The sequence below is a fragment of the Chrysemys picta genome, chromosome 1, assembly GCF_011386835.1.
Source record: "Chrysemys picta bellii isolate R12L10 chromosome 1, ASM1138683v2, whole genome shotgun sequence".
NCBI lineage: Eukaryota > Metazoa > Chordata > Testudines > Emydidae > Chrysemys > Chrysemys picta.
Window position 1 is genome coordinate 356,423,711 of NC_088791.1, and position 18,136 is coordinate 356,441,846.

The window sequence follows — 18,136 nt, forward strand, 5'->3', positions numbered from 1 at the left end:
GGCGTATGACGATGGTCTTCAGGCCTATTGCACAATCGGCTGCTCGGGGAAGACTCTGCTAACGTGCGATGACCCGACTTGTAATAGGACGGCTAATAGTCGTAATACACCATTTACTGCCAAAAGGCAAGTCCCACGGCTGCCAGCACCCAGATCGCCGATGAAGGCTACCAGTCTACTGCACCGTCTACCGCCAAAAGGCAGTTAGCAGCTGCTGCTGTGTAGCAATGCAGTCCCACGTCTGCCGGCACCCAGAGGACATATGGTGATGGTGAGCTCAGCTGAGCAGGCTCCATGTTGTCTGCACAGGTAACCCAGGTAACCCAGGTAAAGAGGCGCGAATCTATTGTCTGCCGTTGCTGTGACGGGGGAGGGAGGGGCCTGACGACATGTACCCAGAACCGCCCGCGACACTGTTTTGCATCATCCGGGCATTGGGATCTCAACCCAGAATTCAAAGGGGCGGCGGAGACTGCGGGAACTGTGGGATAGCTGTGGGATAGCTACCCATAGTGCAATGCTCCGGAAGTCGACGCTAGCCTTGTACTGTGGACGCGGTCCGCCGACTAGAGCACCTAGAGCATTTTATTGTGTGGACACACACAATCGGCTGTATACAATCGATTTCAATAAAACCGGCTTCTATAAATTCGAACTAATTTCGTAGTGTAGACATACCTTAAGGGTCCTGTGGCACCTTTAAGTCTAACTGAAGTATTGGGAGCAAAAGCTTTCGTGGGTAAGAAGCTCACTTATTCAGACGCAAGTAATGGAAATTTCCAGAGGCAGGTATAAATCAGTGTGGAGATAACGAGGTTAGTTCAATCAGGGAGGGTGAGGTGCTCTGCTAGCAGTTGAGGTGTGAACACCAAGGGAGGAGAAACTACTTCTGTAGTTGGATAGCCATTCATAGTCTTTGTTTAATCTTGATGTGATGGTGTCAAATTTGCAAATGAACTGGAGCTCAGCAGTTTCTCTTTGGAGTCTGGTCCTGAAGTTTTTTTTTTGCTGTAAGATGGCTACCTTTACATCTGCTATTGTGTGGCCAGGGAGGTTGAAGTGTTCTTCTACAGGTTTTTCTATATTGCCATTCCTGACACGGCTACCCCTCTGATACTTGACTACTAAAGATAGTTAAGTCCCAGGCAGATTGCAAATAGATACAAAAAGATCTTTCAAAACTGGGTGACTGGGCAACAAAATGGCAAATCCCAACTATACATATAAAAGGATATGGTCTAAATAAGCTGTTATCACTCAAGAAAGAGATCTTGGAGTCATTGTGGATAGTTCTCTGAAAAAAATCCTCTCATTCGGCAGCGGCACTCAAAAAAGCGAACAGAATGTTGAGAATCATAAGGAAAGGGATAGATAATAAGACAGAAAATATCATATTGCCTCTATATAAATCCATGGTATGCCCACATCTTGAATACTGTGTGCAGATGTGGTTGCCCCATCTCAAAAAAGATATATTGGAATTGGAAAAGGTTCAGAAAAGGTCAAGAAAAAAATATTAGGGCATGCAACGGGTGCTGTATGAGGAGACATTAATAAGACAGGGACTTTTTAGCTTGGAAAAGAGATGACTAAGCAGGGATATGATAGAGGTCTATAAAATCATGACTGGTGTGGAGAAAGTAAATAAGGAAGTGTTATTTATTCCTTTTTCATACCAAAAGGACTAGGGGTCACCAAATGAAATTAATAGACAGCGTGTTTAAACGAACAAAAGAAAATATTTCTTCACACAATGCAAGGTCAACCTGTGGAACTCTTTGCCAGAGGATGTTGTGAAGGCCAAGACAAAGAGTTCAAAAAAGAACTAGATAAATTCATGGAGGATAGCTATTAGCCAGGGTGAGCACGGGTGGTGTCCCTAACCTCTGTTTGCCAGAAGCTAGGAATGAGTGACAAGGAATGGGTCACGTGATGATTACCTGTTCTGTTCATTCGCTCTGGTGTACCTGCCATTGGGCGCTGTCAGAAGACAGGATACTGGGCTGGATGGACCTTTGGTCTGACCCAGTCTGGCCGTTTATATATTTTTATATTATTTATATATACTGTGAACATCAATGGTCCAAGGACTGACGTCTGGGGGACACGGCTTTTTACCTCTCTCCATATGGAAAACTGACACTTTATTTATACTCTTTGTTTCCTAATGGAAGTGCCTGTCAATGCTTTCAGGATCATCTAATGATCCTTAATTTAATTTAATGACTTCAGGTAGGAAAATTGGGGGGGGGGGGTCTAGAACCCCCGCCAGCTCCCCTAAATGGCACCCCTGCCCAGCTGGGTGCTTTCCGCTCCCAGGCTGGGATGGGAGCTGCTGCAGCCTGAAAAGGAGCCTCCCCGCAGGTAGGAGGCAGCCCCGGCTGACCAGGGGCTGGCTTGGGTTAATGACCCGATGCCTCCCCCCGTCCTGCAGTAACTGGACACTGCCAGGGTCCATTTCCAACATTCTGGTTTAAAACTAGGTACCAGCCAACCCTAAATGGCACCCAGACACAGAAGCCAAAAACCAGATTGTATGGGCAAAATCGTGATGATGTGTGCCTTTATTTCTTAGATAGCCAATTTTGTAGAGAGCCAAGTTCAACAAGGACAAGTACAGCTGGGTGTGTCCCTGTCTGTCAAAAACTGCATACGTGCAAGACCTGGAGAGGATTGCAGCTTGTCACAGCCTCACAGTGTCAGTGGGGCTTCATACTGGTATGCCAGAGGGCTTGGCGGTACCCAATTCCAGGTTGCACCATGAAGAAATCATCACACCCACCCAATGAACAGGCCCTGGGAGATTGTGAGTCCATTTCCCGTTTCGAGTGCACACAGTTACTGACGGAGAGACCGTTGTTATAGCCAGGAAATCAGGACTCCTGGGTTCTGTCTGTTATTCTCTGTGTGACTTTGGCCAACTCATATCTCCCTGCACCTCAGTTTACCAATGGGTATAATGGGGATATGTATATGTTCATAGTGACTTCCTTTGCTAGGTGTTTTGAACATCCTTCAATGAAAGTTTCTACGCTGAATGATGATAATTACTGATGAGAATTACTGATCTCTGATCCCTTAGCCACAGCCCTATTTGCCAACAGAAAGTGTTCATGTCTCCCATCAGTCATCTTTCTCTAGCTCTGTCTGTCTACTACTGTTTAGCCTGGGCATTTACACAGTATCAGACCCTATGGGACCTAGGCATTATCCCTAGTTTTTTTAGTAATCAACAATAATTTTTAAATATACTCAATTACAAAGAACAGGTAATTCCTCTCTGACTCAGTGAAGAGCCCAAAGGGTCTCAACTCCCTCTGGGAAGGTCCCTTAATTATTGTTTACTGCTAACGCTGGATAACAAAAACAGAAGTGCGGCCAAAGAGAGAGAGTCATTGGGTAGAGTGTCTCTAGTCTCCAGCCTGTTTGCATCCAGATGCCGCTTCTCCACAGAGGCTGAGCGAAACCCCCTGGGATTGCATACAGCTATATTTAAACGGTGCACACCTCTGTTTTGGCTATTGGCGTGGGATGCTACTGCAGATGCTGGGGTCAGAGAGGTGCAGGACACAGCCACTGGAGGGTGATTCCCAGGGAAGACGCTTCCATATCAGAAATCACAGGTACCCATCTCTTTCTGTTCGACGCGCGCAGTGGAAGGTGCACATGCTGGGACAGGGAATAGGTCTGCAGTCATTTCCACTCTGCACGGGCATTAAACATCCCACAGCCCTTTCCACAGCAGATGAGTTTGCTCCAGTATCAGGGGCCAAAATGTTGCTAGGACTCCTCACTAGAATAAATATAACAAATTTTCAACATGGGCAAGACATCATTTCTCCTGCTGCATTCGAGAAGTCGGCTGAACCGTTATGCCTTAAACTTTCAAAATGCAATTCTGCTGGATGCAGACAACCAGCATGGGAAATTTCAATCCAAACAGTTAATGTTTGGCAAATGTATAAGCATCTTAAATTGTGGTCTTCTCCTTGAAGTTGTCAGACAGCCTTAACTAACTGTGACGCCACCAGCACCATTTACAATGGCCAATCCATTTGTGAATCCCATTCAGCTAAGCTCTTTGCTCCACTAAGAGCTGTGGTAAGGAGTTCCACAGGCCAAATATGGGTTTTATAAACAATTTTCTTTTTTCAGTGTTATATGTTCAGACTATTAATGTAATTGAATGTTCCCTTCTCGTGTATTATGAAATAGAGTAAATATAAATGCCTGATCTACTTTCGTTATTGATAGATTCATAATGTTCAAGGTCAGAAGGGACCATTAGATCATACAGTCTGACCGGTATAATGCTGGCCACTAAATTTCACAGTTACACTGGTATTGAGCTCCATAACTTGTGTTTGACGAGGATCTGGTCTACATTAGGATTTTATATCATGGAATCATAGATCCACACTAGCATTGAGTGGTGGGATCGCATCATTATGCAGGTCTGGAATGAGGAGCAGTGGCTGCAGAACTTTAGGATGTGGAAAGCCATCTTTCTCAAGTGTGTGCTGAGCTCATCCCATCCCTGCAGTGCAAGGACACGCAAGTGAGAGCTGCCCTCTTGGTGGAGAAGCACTTGGTGATCACAGAGTGGAAGCTGGCGACACCAGGGTGCTACCGGTCAGTTGCAAATCAATTTGGAGGCGGAAAATCAGCCACTGGGCTGTGTTAAGGCAAGTGTGCAGGGGCATTAATCACATCCTGCTACGAAGGACTGACTCTTGGCAACGTGCATGAAATTGTGGATGGCTTTGCAGAAATGGGGTTCCCTAACTGCGAAGGGGAGATAGATGGCATGCATATTTCAAATTTGGCACCAAACCACCTTGTGATGGAGTACATCAATTGGAAGGGGTACTTCTCCATGGAGTTGCAAGTGCTGATAGATCACCAAAAGCGTTTCATTGACATCTATGTGGGGTGGTCCGGAAAAGTGCATGACACACGAGTCTTCAGGAACACCGGCCTTTACTGAAAGCTGCCAGCGAGGACTTTCTTTCCAGACAAGAAAATCCTCACAGCAGGTGTCGACATGCATATAGTGATCCTCGGATACCTGGGATACCTCTTAATGCCATGGCTCATGAAGCCGTACATGGGAAACCTGGATAGCAGTAAGGAGCATTTCAACAATAGGCTGAGTAGGTGCAGGATGATCGTGGAATGTGCATTTGGCAGATTAAAGGCACACTTGTGATGCCTTTATGGCAGGTTAGACCTCAATGAGGATAATATTTTCATGGTCATAGAACGCTTGGCTGCTGATTTTGGGCAGCCACATACCAAGGCTATTAGAGCGGCACAAGAGGGGGCAAGTTGAATCAGGAGGCTTCGAGGCAACGCATTGAAGATGATAACCAGTAATGTCTGTTGCTATGCTTGGGATTGCAATGCATAATGAAGTTCAGTTTTCGTAGGGTAGGAGCCAGTTCTGATTGTTCAGGCCCAGGATCCAATGAAGGAAATGATAAAAATGCTTCTTTGTTTGCTCCTGCCAGATGCTATCATAACTTCCATGGAAACAAATAAAGAATACTTATTAATGAAATCACTTTGCTTTTGTAGCCAAAAAACCCACAACACTATGAGCTCACACACAGACACACGCACATTCATGGTTCTGTGGGGGTACCAGAGGAGAGGTGAATTTTAGAGTTAAGTGTAAGTCCAGCTGTCTTTTGAAAAGCTGTTTGTGGGGGTGTAGTTTAGGGGAAAGCTTGAAGTCCCAGAAATCGGAAATGAATGTGTGGGTGGAGTTTGGGGAGGGCATGGGAAAGAGCTCTGAATGTTCTGAAGGGGAAGGCAGACATGCATCTTCTCAGTGCAGAGGGTTACTTGGGACACTAGTATGTTGGTTTGCTGCTCCAAAACTTGTATCAGCCTCTCTGTTGCATCCCTAGTTTATGCCTCAATTTCTTTTCTTTCCTGCTTGTCGCTTTCCCTCCACAGCCTGAGTTCCCTCTTGTCTATATCAGAGTACTGCAGCACCTCCCAGAACATATCTTCCTTGCTCCCTCTTGGGACCTTTCATATCCAGCGGAGATGCTCAGCTTGAGTGGAGGGGGTGTCTCCTTTCAGGGACATATCTGGTGAGCCACAAGTAACAATAAACAGAAGCATTATTGTTAAGTACATTTACAGCATTGAAATGTTGCATTAAAATCCAGCGCTGGTAACACACCAATCACTTTCTGGCTGACCCTTGATAAGCACACATACCGGAAAACACTGCAAGGCTGGTGAGTGTACCCAGCACCGGAGGACATTGTGCCTGGGAGAAAAGCAATGTGAGAGGGGTCGCAAAGCACTTCTCATGGGACAACACTATAAGTTTCCCACCCATTCCCACAGGAGGGGTCATTGTGGCAGATATTTCTCTCCTGAGGGGAAGCAATGAAGCAAGGTTTCATATAGTACATGCTTGTAGCTTCCACCCCGGTCCCTATGCTGCTCACTTGTTCTTGCCCAAGTAATTGCAGAATGGGCCGGGAAAGTGTCACTCAATTCCGGAAGGAAGAAAGCAGTTCTGCCAAGGAATCTCCAGCACAGGACAGTGGAGTACCTGCAGGAAAGTTTCCTAGAAATTTCCCTGGAGGAATCCTGTGAAATCTCGGTGAGAATCAACAGCCTGCCCCCCGCACTGCCTAGCTGCACGGGGAAATGCCCAGCACACAGAAACGCAGCCAGTCTTGGACATTTCTCTGCCCTCAACCAACCTCCACACTTCACAAAGCAAAACCACTTACCAGGGGTCTATTTTCCTGCTTCTGGATTGTAACTGTTGAGACTGGCTGGACACCTCCAGAGTCGAGAACGGCTTCTGACTGGGCAGAGCTCTGGGCAACCCCAGCATGGGATCCATATCTTCTAATGCCTCCACCTCTTCACCAATGACTTTCTCCTGTGGGTTAAGTCCAGTTTGCATCATCTGCAAACCTACCAAAATATCCACGGGGCTCATGGCCATGGAGGTGATGTCACAGATGAGGATAGCATCCAAGTCCTTATAAAAATGGCAGGTCTGGGGAGCAGCACCTGACTGACCATTTGCCTCCCTTGCCGTCAGGTTCATAGCACTGCTGATACATGGTACTTCTGGTATGTGGCACTCAGCTCCTTCACCTTTCCTGTGCACTGCAGTGTGTCCTAATCATGGCTCTTTTCCAACAAGCTGCACGAAATCTGCCCTTAGGTGTCGAAATTCCTTCAGCTGAAGCACAGCTGGGACTGCACAGCCTCCTCTCCCCAAATACTGAGCAGATCCAGCAGCTCCGCAGTGGTCCAAGAGGGAGAGCGTGTGCTGTGTGGAGCCACAATGGTCACCTGAAAACAGGCAGTGTGAGCGCTCCATGCCAAACAGGAAGGGGAATTTCAAAATTTCAGGGCCTTTAAAGGGGAGGGAGCGGAAGGTATTTACCTTGGTACAGGGCAGAGGAGTTGAAACTACTGACAGCAGCGGTCAGGATGTGCAATGTGGGACGCTTTCAGGAGGCCAATTACAGCGATAAAATCAAAGTGCAAATGCTTACACTGGCACATCGGTGACAAAACTTTTGCGTAATGAACCTTACAAGTCTTTTCAAGGTGGTTTTATTATGTCACTGAAATTGAGGAGTTCTGTCATAGAAAGTAGATTTGCAGTGTGGACACCGCCACTGTCTCTTCACCAAAAGCTTCTTTTTCCCAAAAAAACTTGTCAGTGTAGAGAAGGCCTAAGGAACAGTGTCGGATAACCAGTATCCACCATTGTGTTTCCTGCTGGGGTCTATTAACGTTTCCCACACCAAGATGTGTAGGAATTATTGAGGCAGAGAACACCATAAAATGTGGAATTGTCATTAGTTGGGTCATGTGTTCATAAATCATTTATCTGAATAATGAAAATGTCATTTTTCTGTGTGTGAAGACAAACCAATCTGCTTCACCCATAAGAACAGCCTCCAGTTGTGCATGCAGTATCTCATATTCACATTGTCTCTCCATCCAGGCATTTGTACTGCGACCATCACCCTAAAGCCTGGGCACATACAGGAAGCCAGTAGAACGTACAGTACATGCAGGAGACACCGTTCACCCTCAGAGCTGGACACCTTCTCCCCTACTGCATGTCAGATTCCAACAAAACCGACTTCACCAACCCCTCCACCTTCATCCTGCTGGGCATTCCTGGCCTGGAGGCAGCTCACATCTGGATCTCCATCCCCTTCTGCACCATGTACGCAATAGCTGTCTTGGGAAACATCGCCATCCTGTTCATCGTGAGGAGGGAGCCGAGCCTCCATGTGCCCATGTACTATTTCCTCTGCATGCTGGCTGTCACCGACCTGGTCCTGTGCATGTCCATCCTGCCCAAAATGCTGAGCATCTTCTGGTTCAATTCCAGGGAGATCGATTTCAATGCCTGCCTCACCCAGATGTACTTTGTTCATTGCGTCTCAGTGATAGAGTCTGGGATATTTTTGGCCATGGCTTTGGATCGCTATGTGGCCATCTGTGATCCCCTGAGACATTCCATCATACTGACAAATCCCATGGTGGCCAAGGTAATCCTGGCCGTAGTGCTGCGTGGCAGCATGATCGTACTGCCCTATCCCTTCCTGGCGAGGCAATGGCCATATTGCAGAACCAACATCATCCCCCAGTCGTACTGTGCACATATAGCTGTGGTGAAGCTGGCCTGCGCCGACACCCGTGTCAATAGTTACTACGGCCTCTTTGTGCTTTTTGGTGTGTTGGGTCTGGATGCGATTTTTATTGCCATGACCTATATCCAGATCCTCAGGGTCATCTTCAGCCTCCCCACAAAGGATGCCCGGCTCAAGACTTTTGGGACCTGCGGCTCCCACCTCTTTGTCATTTTAGCCTTTTATATCCCAGGGCTCTTCTTCTCCCTCATGTACAGATTTGCCCAAAATGTGCCCCTGCATTTCCAAGTTCTCTTTCCCAACATGTACCTCTTTATTCCCCCCATGCTAAACCCCATCATCTATGGGATGAGGACCAAACAGATCCGGGACAGGCTGCTCCGGCTCTTTACTCATAAAGGGCCCTAAAGTTTTCTCCTGGTGCTCTGACTCTGAGATTGAGTTTCCGTTCAGAGCTGGTTTAGTGACATAGTGCTGGGCCCTCTTCCCTGAAACACTGACTGCACTGTCAAAGGGACATGAAATCTTTTCCTGGCCTCACTGTGCTGTGTCTGCCTGACAAACGGAGGAATCAGTCTGGGTACAGCTCATTAACTCATAGGGTTGCCACCTTTCTAATTGCTGGTAACTGGATACCTGAGGCCCTGTGCCCTGCTCCACCTATTCCCCAAGTCCTTGCCCCCTGCCCCTGTCCCACACATTTCCACAAAGGCCCCTCCCACTCTGCCACCTATTCCTCCAAAGCTCCACTCTCTTATCCACCTCTTCCTCCAGGCCCCGCCTCACTTCTGCCTCTTCCCCAAAAGCGCCACCCCTTTTGCTGGCCCCTCCCCTCCCCAGCCCCAGTCACTCTCTGGATTATCTCCACCTCCCTCCACGCCCCCCTAGCTGGGGTCCCTCTGCTCTGGGGCTGGGACAGGAGCTGCTGCAGCCTGACAAGGAGCCTGTAGTGAGTGCAGTGAGGACACAGTGCTGGGGCCGACAGACCAATGAGGAGCGGAGAGGGAAGCTAGGAAACCCTATAAGAGCAGTGGATGGTTGGTAGCAGGGTTGTAAGGCAGGTGGGTGAGATTGTGCATCATACAACTTGTGGGCCCTAAAGGTCAGCCACAAAGTCCTGAGGGAAGAGACCATTGTGTGGCTTGTTTCCTTAGCTTTCAGTTCCCTTTTGTTCCTCTTGGCTGGGGGCCTGTAGCTGGCAGTGTTCCTGCAATGAGTATGGGCTGGGAGCCCTTTTCCCTGAGCCAGGTCTTGGGGGCAGGGTAAGTGATTAGCTTTGAAGCTAGAGGGACAATAGCTGAGTGAGGTGACAGGATAAGCCCTCATGTTAGCTGGGAAGGTGGGATGCTGGGCATAGGACAGGGAGGCTTTGGTAGCTCACAGCAAAGGAGATAAATGGTGCATCTTCTATTATCTGGCTATTTAAACACGTACATGGCACCTTATCTGGAACTGCAGGGCACCATATTCTCAAGGTGAAACTGAACACTGAAGGTGAGTCTAACATATGCTCTGCATGACAATTTTGATCACCACATCTAGAATCTCCTTAGCTAAGCAGCTAGATGGCCTCATTATACAATTGCAAAATCATAGAAAATTAGCGGTGGGAGAGACCTCGGGAGGTCATTGCAATGGTCGGTGCACCCCATAAGGCTTTATAGAAATATGCTTATGTATGTTTATATATAACATAACTAGAATGTGTTTTATGCTACATATGCCATGTAACATATCTATGTAAAGGTTATGAGCTACTGACACTATTCATCCTATTTGTATGCATGTATCATTTTTGTATTCAAAGTTATGAATATTGGCTCTGTACTGGCTTGATTTCTAAATAACCTGAGTAGAGCATTTAAATCTTGGAATGTTCCAGCCACATAAGAAGTCTTCCTGGAGACATTCAAGATACCATATGGGCAATGGCTTCTGCCTGTAAAAACTCAGAGTCATGCATGGACATGTGACTTCCCCATGTGATTCTAAAACTCCATCTTGGAGCTGGACTTTGCATAGGAGAGAGGAGGAGGTCTCCACCCACAAGAGAAAGTCTATTTAAACCCCTGGGAGACTCCTCCATTTTGTCTTCAGCTGGCTAAAGAAAAAGCCTCTCCACCCCCAAAGATACCTGAAAGAAACTGGAACAAAGGACAGTAACTGCAAGGGGCGTGAGTGATTGCTGCACCCAGACTAGAAGGAGATTAGTCTGTAAAAGGAAGCATTCTGAAACTGGTGAGAATTTTATTTGTATTCAGTTTGATTAGACATAGACTTGCATCTTTTATTTTATTTTATATGGTAATTCAATTTGTTCTGTCTGTTACTACTTGAAACCACTTAAATCCTGCTTTCTGTATATAATAAAATCACTTTTTACTTATTAATTAACCCAGAGTATATATTAATACCTGTAATGATCTCAAGTTGCAGTGGGCGAGGTTTAGGTTGGATATTAGGAAAAACCTTTTAACTAGGAGGGTGGTGAAGCACTGGAATGGGTTACGTAGGGAGGTGGTGGAATCTTCTTCCTTAGATGTTTTTATGGCCAAGCTTGACAAAGCCCTGGCTGGGATGATTTAGTTGAGGATTGGTCCTGCTTTGAGCAGGGGGTTGGACTAGATGATCTCCTGATGTCCCTTCCAACCCTGATATTCTATGATAATTCTCATAACTTCATATGCAGTAATGATATACATATATGGATAGAGAAATGACTTTCAGCAGATCATAACCTTTACCTTGATACCTCACAAATCATGCTTTATATGCAAGATCACAATCATATACAAATGAGCAATATGGGGGTTTCAAGACACTCCCCCAAGGTATAGAATATCACAGTGACATACTTTGTACAAGTTTTCTCACAATTGTATAACAGTGTTAGCAACAATGATATAAATGGTCATATTCAATCATACAGCATCCCACCATGTTCTTGTCAAACGATGGTGCTACAGCTGCTAGCCACCTAAGGAAGGGGTATTGCCCGGGTGCTAGCAGGGAAGCAACTGGGACACCAGAGCCACTGGAGGATGGGAAGAGCAGATATAAACCTGTTTTACCTCAGGGAGCCTGATCCTTGTTCAAAGAAAGGAGGAAAGAGTTCTTTAAAAGTGAAAGGTGGATGTCTGTGAACTTGGCTGTTTCATCCAAGCGTCGCCAGCCAGCCCCCTTGGCTTCAAACACCCTGCTCAACCAGGGGTTCTTTTGTGAGGCCTTGTATTTTCTGGGACTAGCCCAAGGACAGAACTCCTGTGATGGGGTCCCTGGGGTGCAACCAGGACTCTGGGACCTCTGTCCCACCAACCTGGGGTATCCCTCTCACACTGTGATGCTGAGACAAGCTAAAACCTCTGGCAGGAATGGCACTTACACAGCCATACACAGACAGGGACAAACACAGTTGAGTTACATGAATAAACTCCCAGACACTCATAACTAACACTAGAGAGGCTCAAGCCACTTCCCCTGAGATCCCCAGCCTTGCACCCCAGAACTGCACCGTCCTGCCCTGATCCAAAGCCTGGCCAGTGTCAGTTCATTACCCAGTCCACCTCTCCCTCGATATGGAGAGGACACACACCAACCTGTGTAATCTGAGCTGAGATTTCCTAAGCACTTCAATCAAAACACATGTTTTAGGTAAAATATAAAACACCTTTATTAACTACAGAAGATATATTTGAAGTGATTATAAGTAGCAGGCATAGAGAACAGAGTTGGTTACTTAAGATGGGTTAACTAGAGTGCCTTGTATTAAATGAGGATATTGATGTAACAGGCATACCAGAAACATGGTGGAATGAGGATAATGAATGGGACACATTAATACCAGGGTTCAAAATACATTGGAAGGGCAGAAAAGGTCGTGCTGGTGGGTGAGTGGCACTATGTGAGAAAGAAAGCATAGAAACACATGAAATAAAAATCTGAAATGATCCAAACTGTACCATGGAATCTCTATGGATAGTAATTCTGTGACGGAGTCACAGGCCCGATGCCCTGGGACTGCTCTGTATGAAGCCAGCCAGGACTCTGGGGTAGAGTGGTTTCTCTCAGGGCAGGCTATCCAGGGAGAAACCCCCTCGGCTAGGATCTTCCAGGTCTGACCTCGGAGCATTCAGCATGCCCATTCACACCCTACACTTCCCCTTGATGGGTCCACCTGGATGGGACACCTGGGGAAACTAGAGGGCCCTGCACCCCAACTTTACAATTAGCCATGACTCTCAGCCAGCATAGTAAAATAGAAGGGTTTATTAGTTGACAGGAACACAGCGTAGAACAGAACTTGTTAGCACAGAACTCAGTAAGTTTCAGCAAAATCCATATCGGGGGAACCCTGGATGGATGCCCTGGACTATGCCCCCCGATTCCCCCACAGCAGACTACCCAGCTTCCAGTAATCAGATCTCCGACACATCAATTGTCCCGCCTCCTGGTCTTTCTTTCGCTTCCCGGGCAAAGTGTCACCTGGTCGCATCCCCCTCCTGGGTCTCAGGTTATGAAGGGCATCTCTTACATGCAGGCAGATAGAGTCTCCTCACCTGCCCTCCAGGGTCTTAGCAAATGTCACACACCCTTATTCCCACTACCTAGGCATTGGTGCAATACACAGGGAAACTGAGGCACACACAGTAGTCACACAGAACAGTAAGACTCACATAGGTTCACATACAACATAACAAGGTAAAACCCCATTTTGTCACAAATTCCGTGCACGCAGAATAAGAATATCACAGTAGGGATATATTTACCGACCACCTGACCAGGATGGTGATAGTAACTGTGAAATGCTCAGGAATATTAAAGAGGCTATAAAATAAAAAATAAGAAGAATGGGGGATTTCAACTATCCCCCTATTGACTGGGTACATGTCACCTCAGGACGGGAAGCAGAGATAAAGTTTCTTGACACCATAAATGATTTCTTCTTGGAGCAGCTGGTCCTGGAATGTCCTGCAACCACAAACAGAGAGACAATTCTTGATTTGGTTGTAAGTGGAACACAGGACCTGGTCCAAGAGGTGAACACAGCTGGACCGCTTGGTAATAGTCAGGGCCGGCTGTAACTTTTTTGCTGCCCTGCCGGACCTCCCCCCCCCCCCCCGCGCCCCGCGCCGAGTGCCGCCGGAGCCCCCCCGAGCGCCGCGCCCCGCGCCGCCCCTGCACCGCCGGAGCCCCCCCCCGAGCACTGCTCCCTGCGCTGCCCCCCCCGCCGAGCGATGCGCGCCACGCCGCCGGAGCGCCCCCCCCCCCCCCCGCAGAATGCCGCGACGTGCTGCCCCCTGCCACCCCAAGATTGGCTGCCCCTTACCAGGTGCCGCCCCAAGCATGTGCTTGGTTGCCTGGTGCCTGGAGCCAGCCCTGGTAATAGTGACCATAATATAATTAAATGTAACATTCCTGTGGTGTGGAAAACACCAGAGCAGCCCAACAAAGCAGCATTTAATTTCAGAAAGGGGAACTACACAAAAATGAGGAAGTTAGTTAAACAAAAATTAAAAGGTACAGCACCAAAAGTGAAATCCCTGCAAGCTGCATGGAAAATTTTTAAAGACACCATAATATCGCCTGAACTTAATTGTATACCCAAATTTAAAACACACACACACACACACACACACACACACACACACACACACACACACACACACACAATAGCAGAACAAAAAAGTGCCACAGTAGCTAAACAAACAAGTAAAAGAAGCAGGGAGAGGCAAAAAGGCATCCTTTAAAAAGTGGAAGTTAAATTCTATTGAGGAAAATAGAAAGGAGCATAAACTCTGGCAAGTGAAGTGCAAAAATATAATTAGAAAGGCCAAAACATAATTTGAAGAACTGCTAGCCAAAGACTCAAAAAGTAATAGCAATTTAAAAAAATTAAGTACACCATAAGCAGGAAGCTGGCTAAACAGAAAGTGGGGACACTGGACGATCGAGATGCTAAAGGAGCACCTAAGGAAAATAAGGCCATAGTGGGAGGAAAAATGAATTATTTGCTTCACAGCTGAGGATGTGAGGGAGATTCCCAAACCGGAGCCATTCTTTTTAGGTGACAAATCTGAGGAACTGTCCCAGATTGAGGTGTCATTAGAGGAGGTTTTGGAACAAATCCATAAAATAATCTGTAATATATCACCAGGACCAGATGGGATTCACCCAAGAGTTCTGAAGGAACTCAAATGTGGAATTTCAGAACTACTAAATGTGGTTTGTAACCTATCATTTAAATCAGCTTCTGTACCAAATGACTGGAGGATAGCTAATGTGAAACCAACTTTTAAAAGGGACTCCAGAGGTGACCCTGGCAATCGCAGGCCAGTAAACATGATTTCAGTACCAGTCAAACTGCTTTGAATTATAGTAAAAAACAAAATTGTCAGACACAGAGATGAACATAATTTGTTAGGGAAGAGTCAACATGTTTTTTTGTAAAGGGAAATGATGTCTCTCCAATCTATCAGAATTCTTGAGAGGGTCAACACACATGTGGACAGGGGGATCCAGTGGATATAGTGTACTTAGATTTTCAGAAAGCCTTTGATAAAGTCTCTCAGGAAACGCTGTTAAGCAAAGTAAGCTGTCATGGGATAAGAGGGAAGGTGCTCTTATGCATTGGTACCTAGTTGAATGATAGGAAACAAAGGGTAGAAATAAACGGTCAGTTCTCAGACCGGAGAGAGGAAAATAGTGGTGTTCTCCACGGGTCTGTTCTGGGACCAGGCCTATACACCATATTCATTAATAATCTGGAAAAAAGGGGTAAACCATGAGGTGGCAAAATTGGCAGATGATACAAAATTACTAAGGATAGTTAAGACCCAGGCAGAGTGCAAAGAGCTACAAAAGGATCTCTCAAAACTGGGTGACTGGGCAACAAAATGGCAGATGAAATTTAATGTTGATAAATGCAAATTAATGTACATTGGAAAGCATAATCCCAACTATACCTATAAAATGATGGGGTCTAAATTAGCCGTTACCACTCAAGAAAGAGATCTTGGAGTCACTGTGGATAGTCTCTGAAAAGATCCTCTCAATGTGCAGCAGCAGTCAAAAAAGCGAACAGAATGCTGGGAATCATTAAGAAAGGGATAGATAATAGAACAGAAAATATCATCTTGCCTCTATATAAATCCATGGTACGCCCACATCTTGAATACTGTGTACAGATGTTGTTGCCCCATCTCAAAAAAGATATATTGAAATTGGAAAAGGTTCAGAAAAGGGCAACATAAATTATTGGAGATATGGAAAGGCTTCTGTGTGAGGAGAGATTAATAAGACTGGGACTTTTCAGCTCAGAAAAGAGACGGCTAAGGGGAGATATGATTGAGATCTATAAAATCATGACTATTGTAGAGAAAGTAGATAAGGAAGTGTTGTTTACTATTTCACATAACACAAGAACTAGGGGTCACCAAATGAAATTAATAGGCATCAGGTTTAAAACAAATAAAAGGAAGTATTTCTTCACACAATGCACAGTCAACCTGTGGAACTCTTTGCCAGAGGATGTTGTGAAGGCCAAGACCATAACAGGGTTCAAAAAAGAACTAGATAAATTCATGGAGGATAGGTCCATCAAAGGCTATTAGCCAGGATAGGCAGGGATGGTGTCCCTAGCCTCTGTTTGTCAGAAGTTGTGAATGAGCAACAGAGGATCGATCACTTCATGATTCCCTGTTCTGTTCATTCCCTCTAGGGCACCTGGCACTGGCCATTGTCAGAAAACCGGATATTGGGCTAGATGGACCCTTGGTCTGACTCAGTAGGGCCATTCTTATCATCTTATGTTCTGATATTGCTTCCCACCCCCACCCCACAATTGCTGCCTTTACTTTGCCACTGAACTGGGTTTTTAGCAAAAGGTGTCCACTTTCTTGACTGTGGAAATGTGGCTTTTTAACTATCTAATAAACTCTTTGTAAAGGACTCTCAATTTTCCTTTCCATTTTTCTGTCTACATTTTCCTCCCAATCAGTTTTGCTGATAATTTGTCTGTGCTTTGGGGAATTAGCCATTTTGAAGCATTAAGTATATAGAGATATTACTCGTCGGGAATTGTTCTCTGTTTGTCCATTTGAAAGTAATCAGTTCCATTCTTTATTTTAATGTCCTTTATCATATGTGCCGTCCTTTGTCTCCACATATGGCAGCCTCCCCGATTCTCATAGCCTGTCTCCTTATAGGCCATTCATCCAATCCATACTTCTTTAAATTGCTGGCAAGAATACTATGGGAGACCGTACTAAAAGCTTTGCTAAAGTCAAGGTATATCACATCCACCACTTTCCCCATGTCCACAGAGACAGTTATCTCCTCATAGAAGGCAATCAGATTGGTGAGGCATGATTTGCCCTTGGTGGATCCATGTTGAATATTCCTGATCACCTTCCTCTCCTCCAAGTGCTTCAAAATGAATTCCTTGAGGACCTGCTCCATGATTTTGCCAGGGACTGAAATGAGGCTGACCGGTCTGTAGTTCCCTGGGTTCTCTTTATTCCCTTTTAAAAAACATGTGCAGTATATTTACCTTCTTCCAATCGTCCGGGACTTCCCCCAATCGCCATGAATTTTCAAAGATAATGGCCAATGGCTCTGCAATCACATCAGCCAACTCCTTCAGCACCCTTGAGAGCTATAAAATCATGACTATTGTTATGATGCATTAGATCTGGACCCATGGAGTTGTGCATGTCCAGCTTTTCTAAATAGTCCTTAACCTGTTCTTTCATCACTAAGGGCTGCTCACCTCTTCCCCATATTGTGTTGCCTAATGCAGCAGTCTGGGAACTGACCTTGTCTGTGAAGAGCGAGGCAAGAAAAGCACTGAGTACTTCAGCTTTTTGCACATCATCATCTGTCATTTTGTTGCCTCCCCCATTCAGTAAGGGTCCCAGACTTTCCCTGACCTTCTTGTTGCCAACATACCTGTAGAAACCATTATCATTACCATTCACATCCCTTGCTAGCTGCAACTCCAATTGTGCCATGGCCTTCCTGATTACACCCCTGCATGCAGTAGCAATATTTATATACTCCTCCCTCATCGTCTCTTCAAATTATCAGTTCTTGTAAGCTTCCTTTTTTAGTTTAAGCTCACTGAAAATTTCACTGTTAAGCCAAGTTGGTCGCCTGCCATATTTGCTATTCTTTCTGCACATTGGGATGGTTTCTTCCTGCACCCTCAATAAGGCATCTTTAAAATACAGCCGGCTCTCCTGGACTCCTTTCCCCATCATATTATCCTCCCAGGGGATCCTGCCCATCAGTTCCCTAGTGGAGTCAAGTCTGCTTTTTTTGAAGTCCAAGGTCCGTATTTTGCTACTCTCTTTTCTTCCTCTTGTCAGGATCCTGAACTCAGCCGTGTCATGGTCACTGATGCCTAGGATGCCACCTAGTTCTACTTCCCCTACTAATTTTTCCCTGTTTCTAAGCAGCAGGTCAAGAGGAGCACGGCCCCT

General features: G+C 45.9%; 1 protein-coding gene across 1 annotated transcript; it reads left to right on the forward strand.

The window, feature by feature from the left end:
• Window positions 1-8,066: 8,066 nt before the first annotated feature.
• LOC101941165 (olfactory receptor 52R1-like) lies at window positions 8,067-9,065 on the forward strand. The gene has a single exon (XM_008174999.3). It carries the CDS (start codon window positions 8,067-8,069, stop codon window positions 9,063-9,065), a length of 999 nt encoding a protein of 332 aa, XP_008173221.3.
• Window positions 9,066-18,136: the final 9,071 nt, after the last annotated feature.

Bases quoted from the DNA above. Each gene is read 5' to 3' on its own strand.
- LOC101941165 (XM_008174999.3), top strand. From the start codon at position 8,067: ATGCAGGAGACACCGTTCACCCTCAGAGCTGGACACCTTCTCCCCTAC.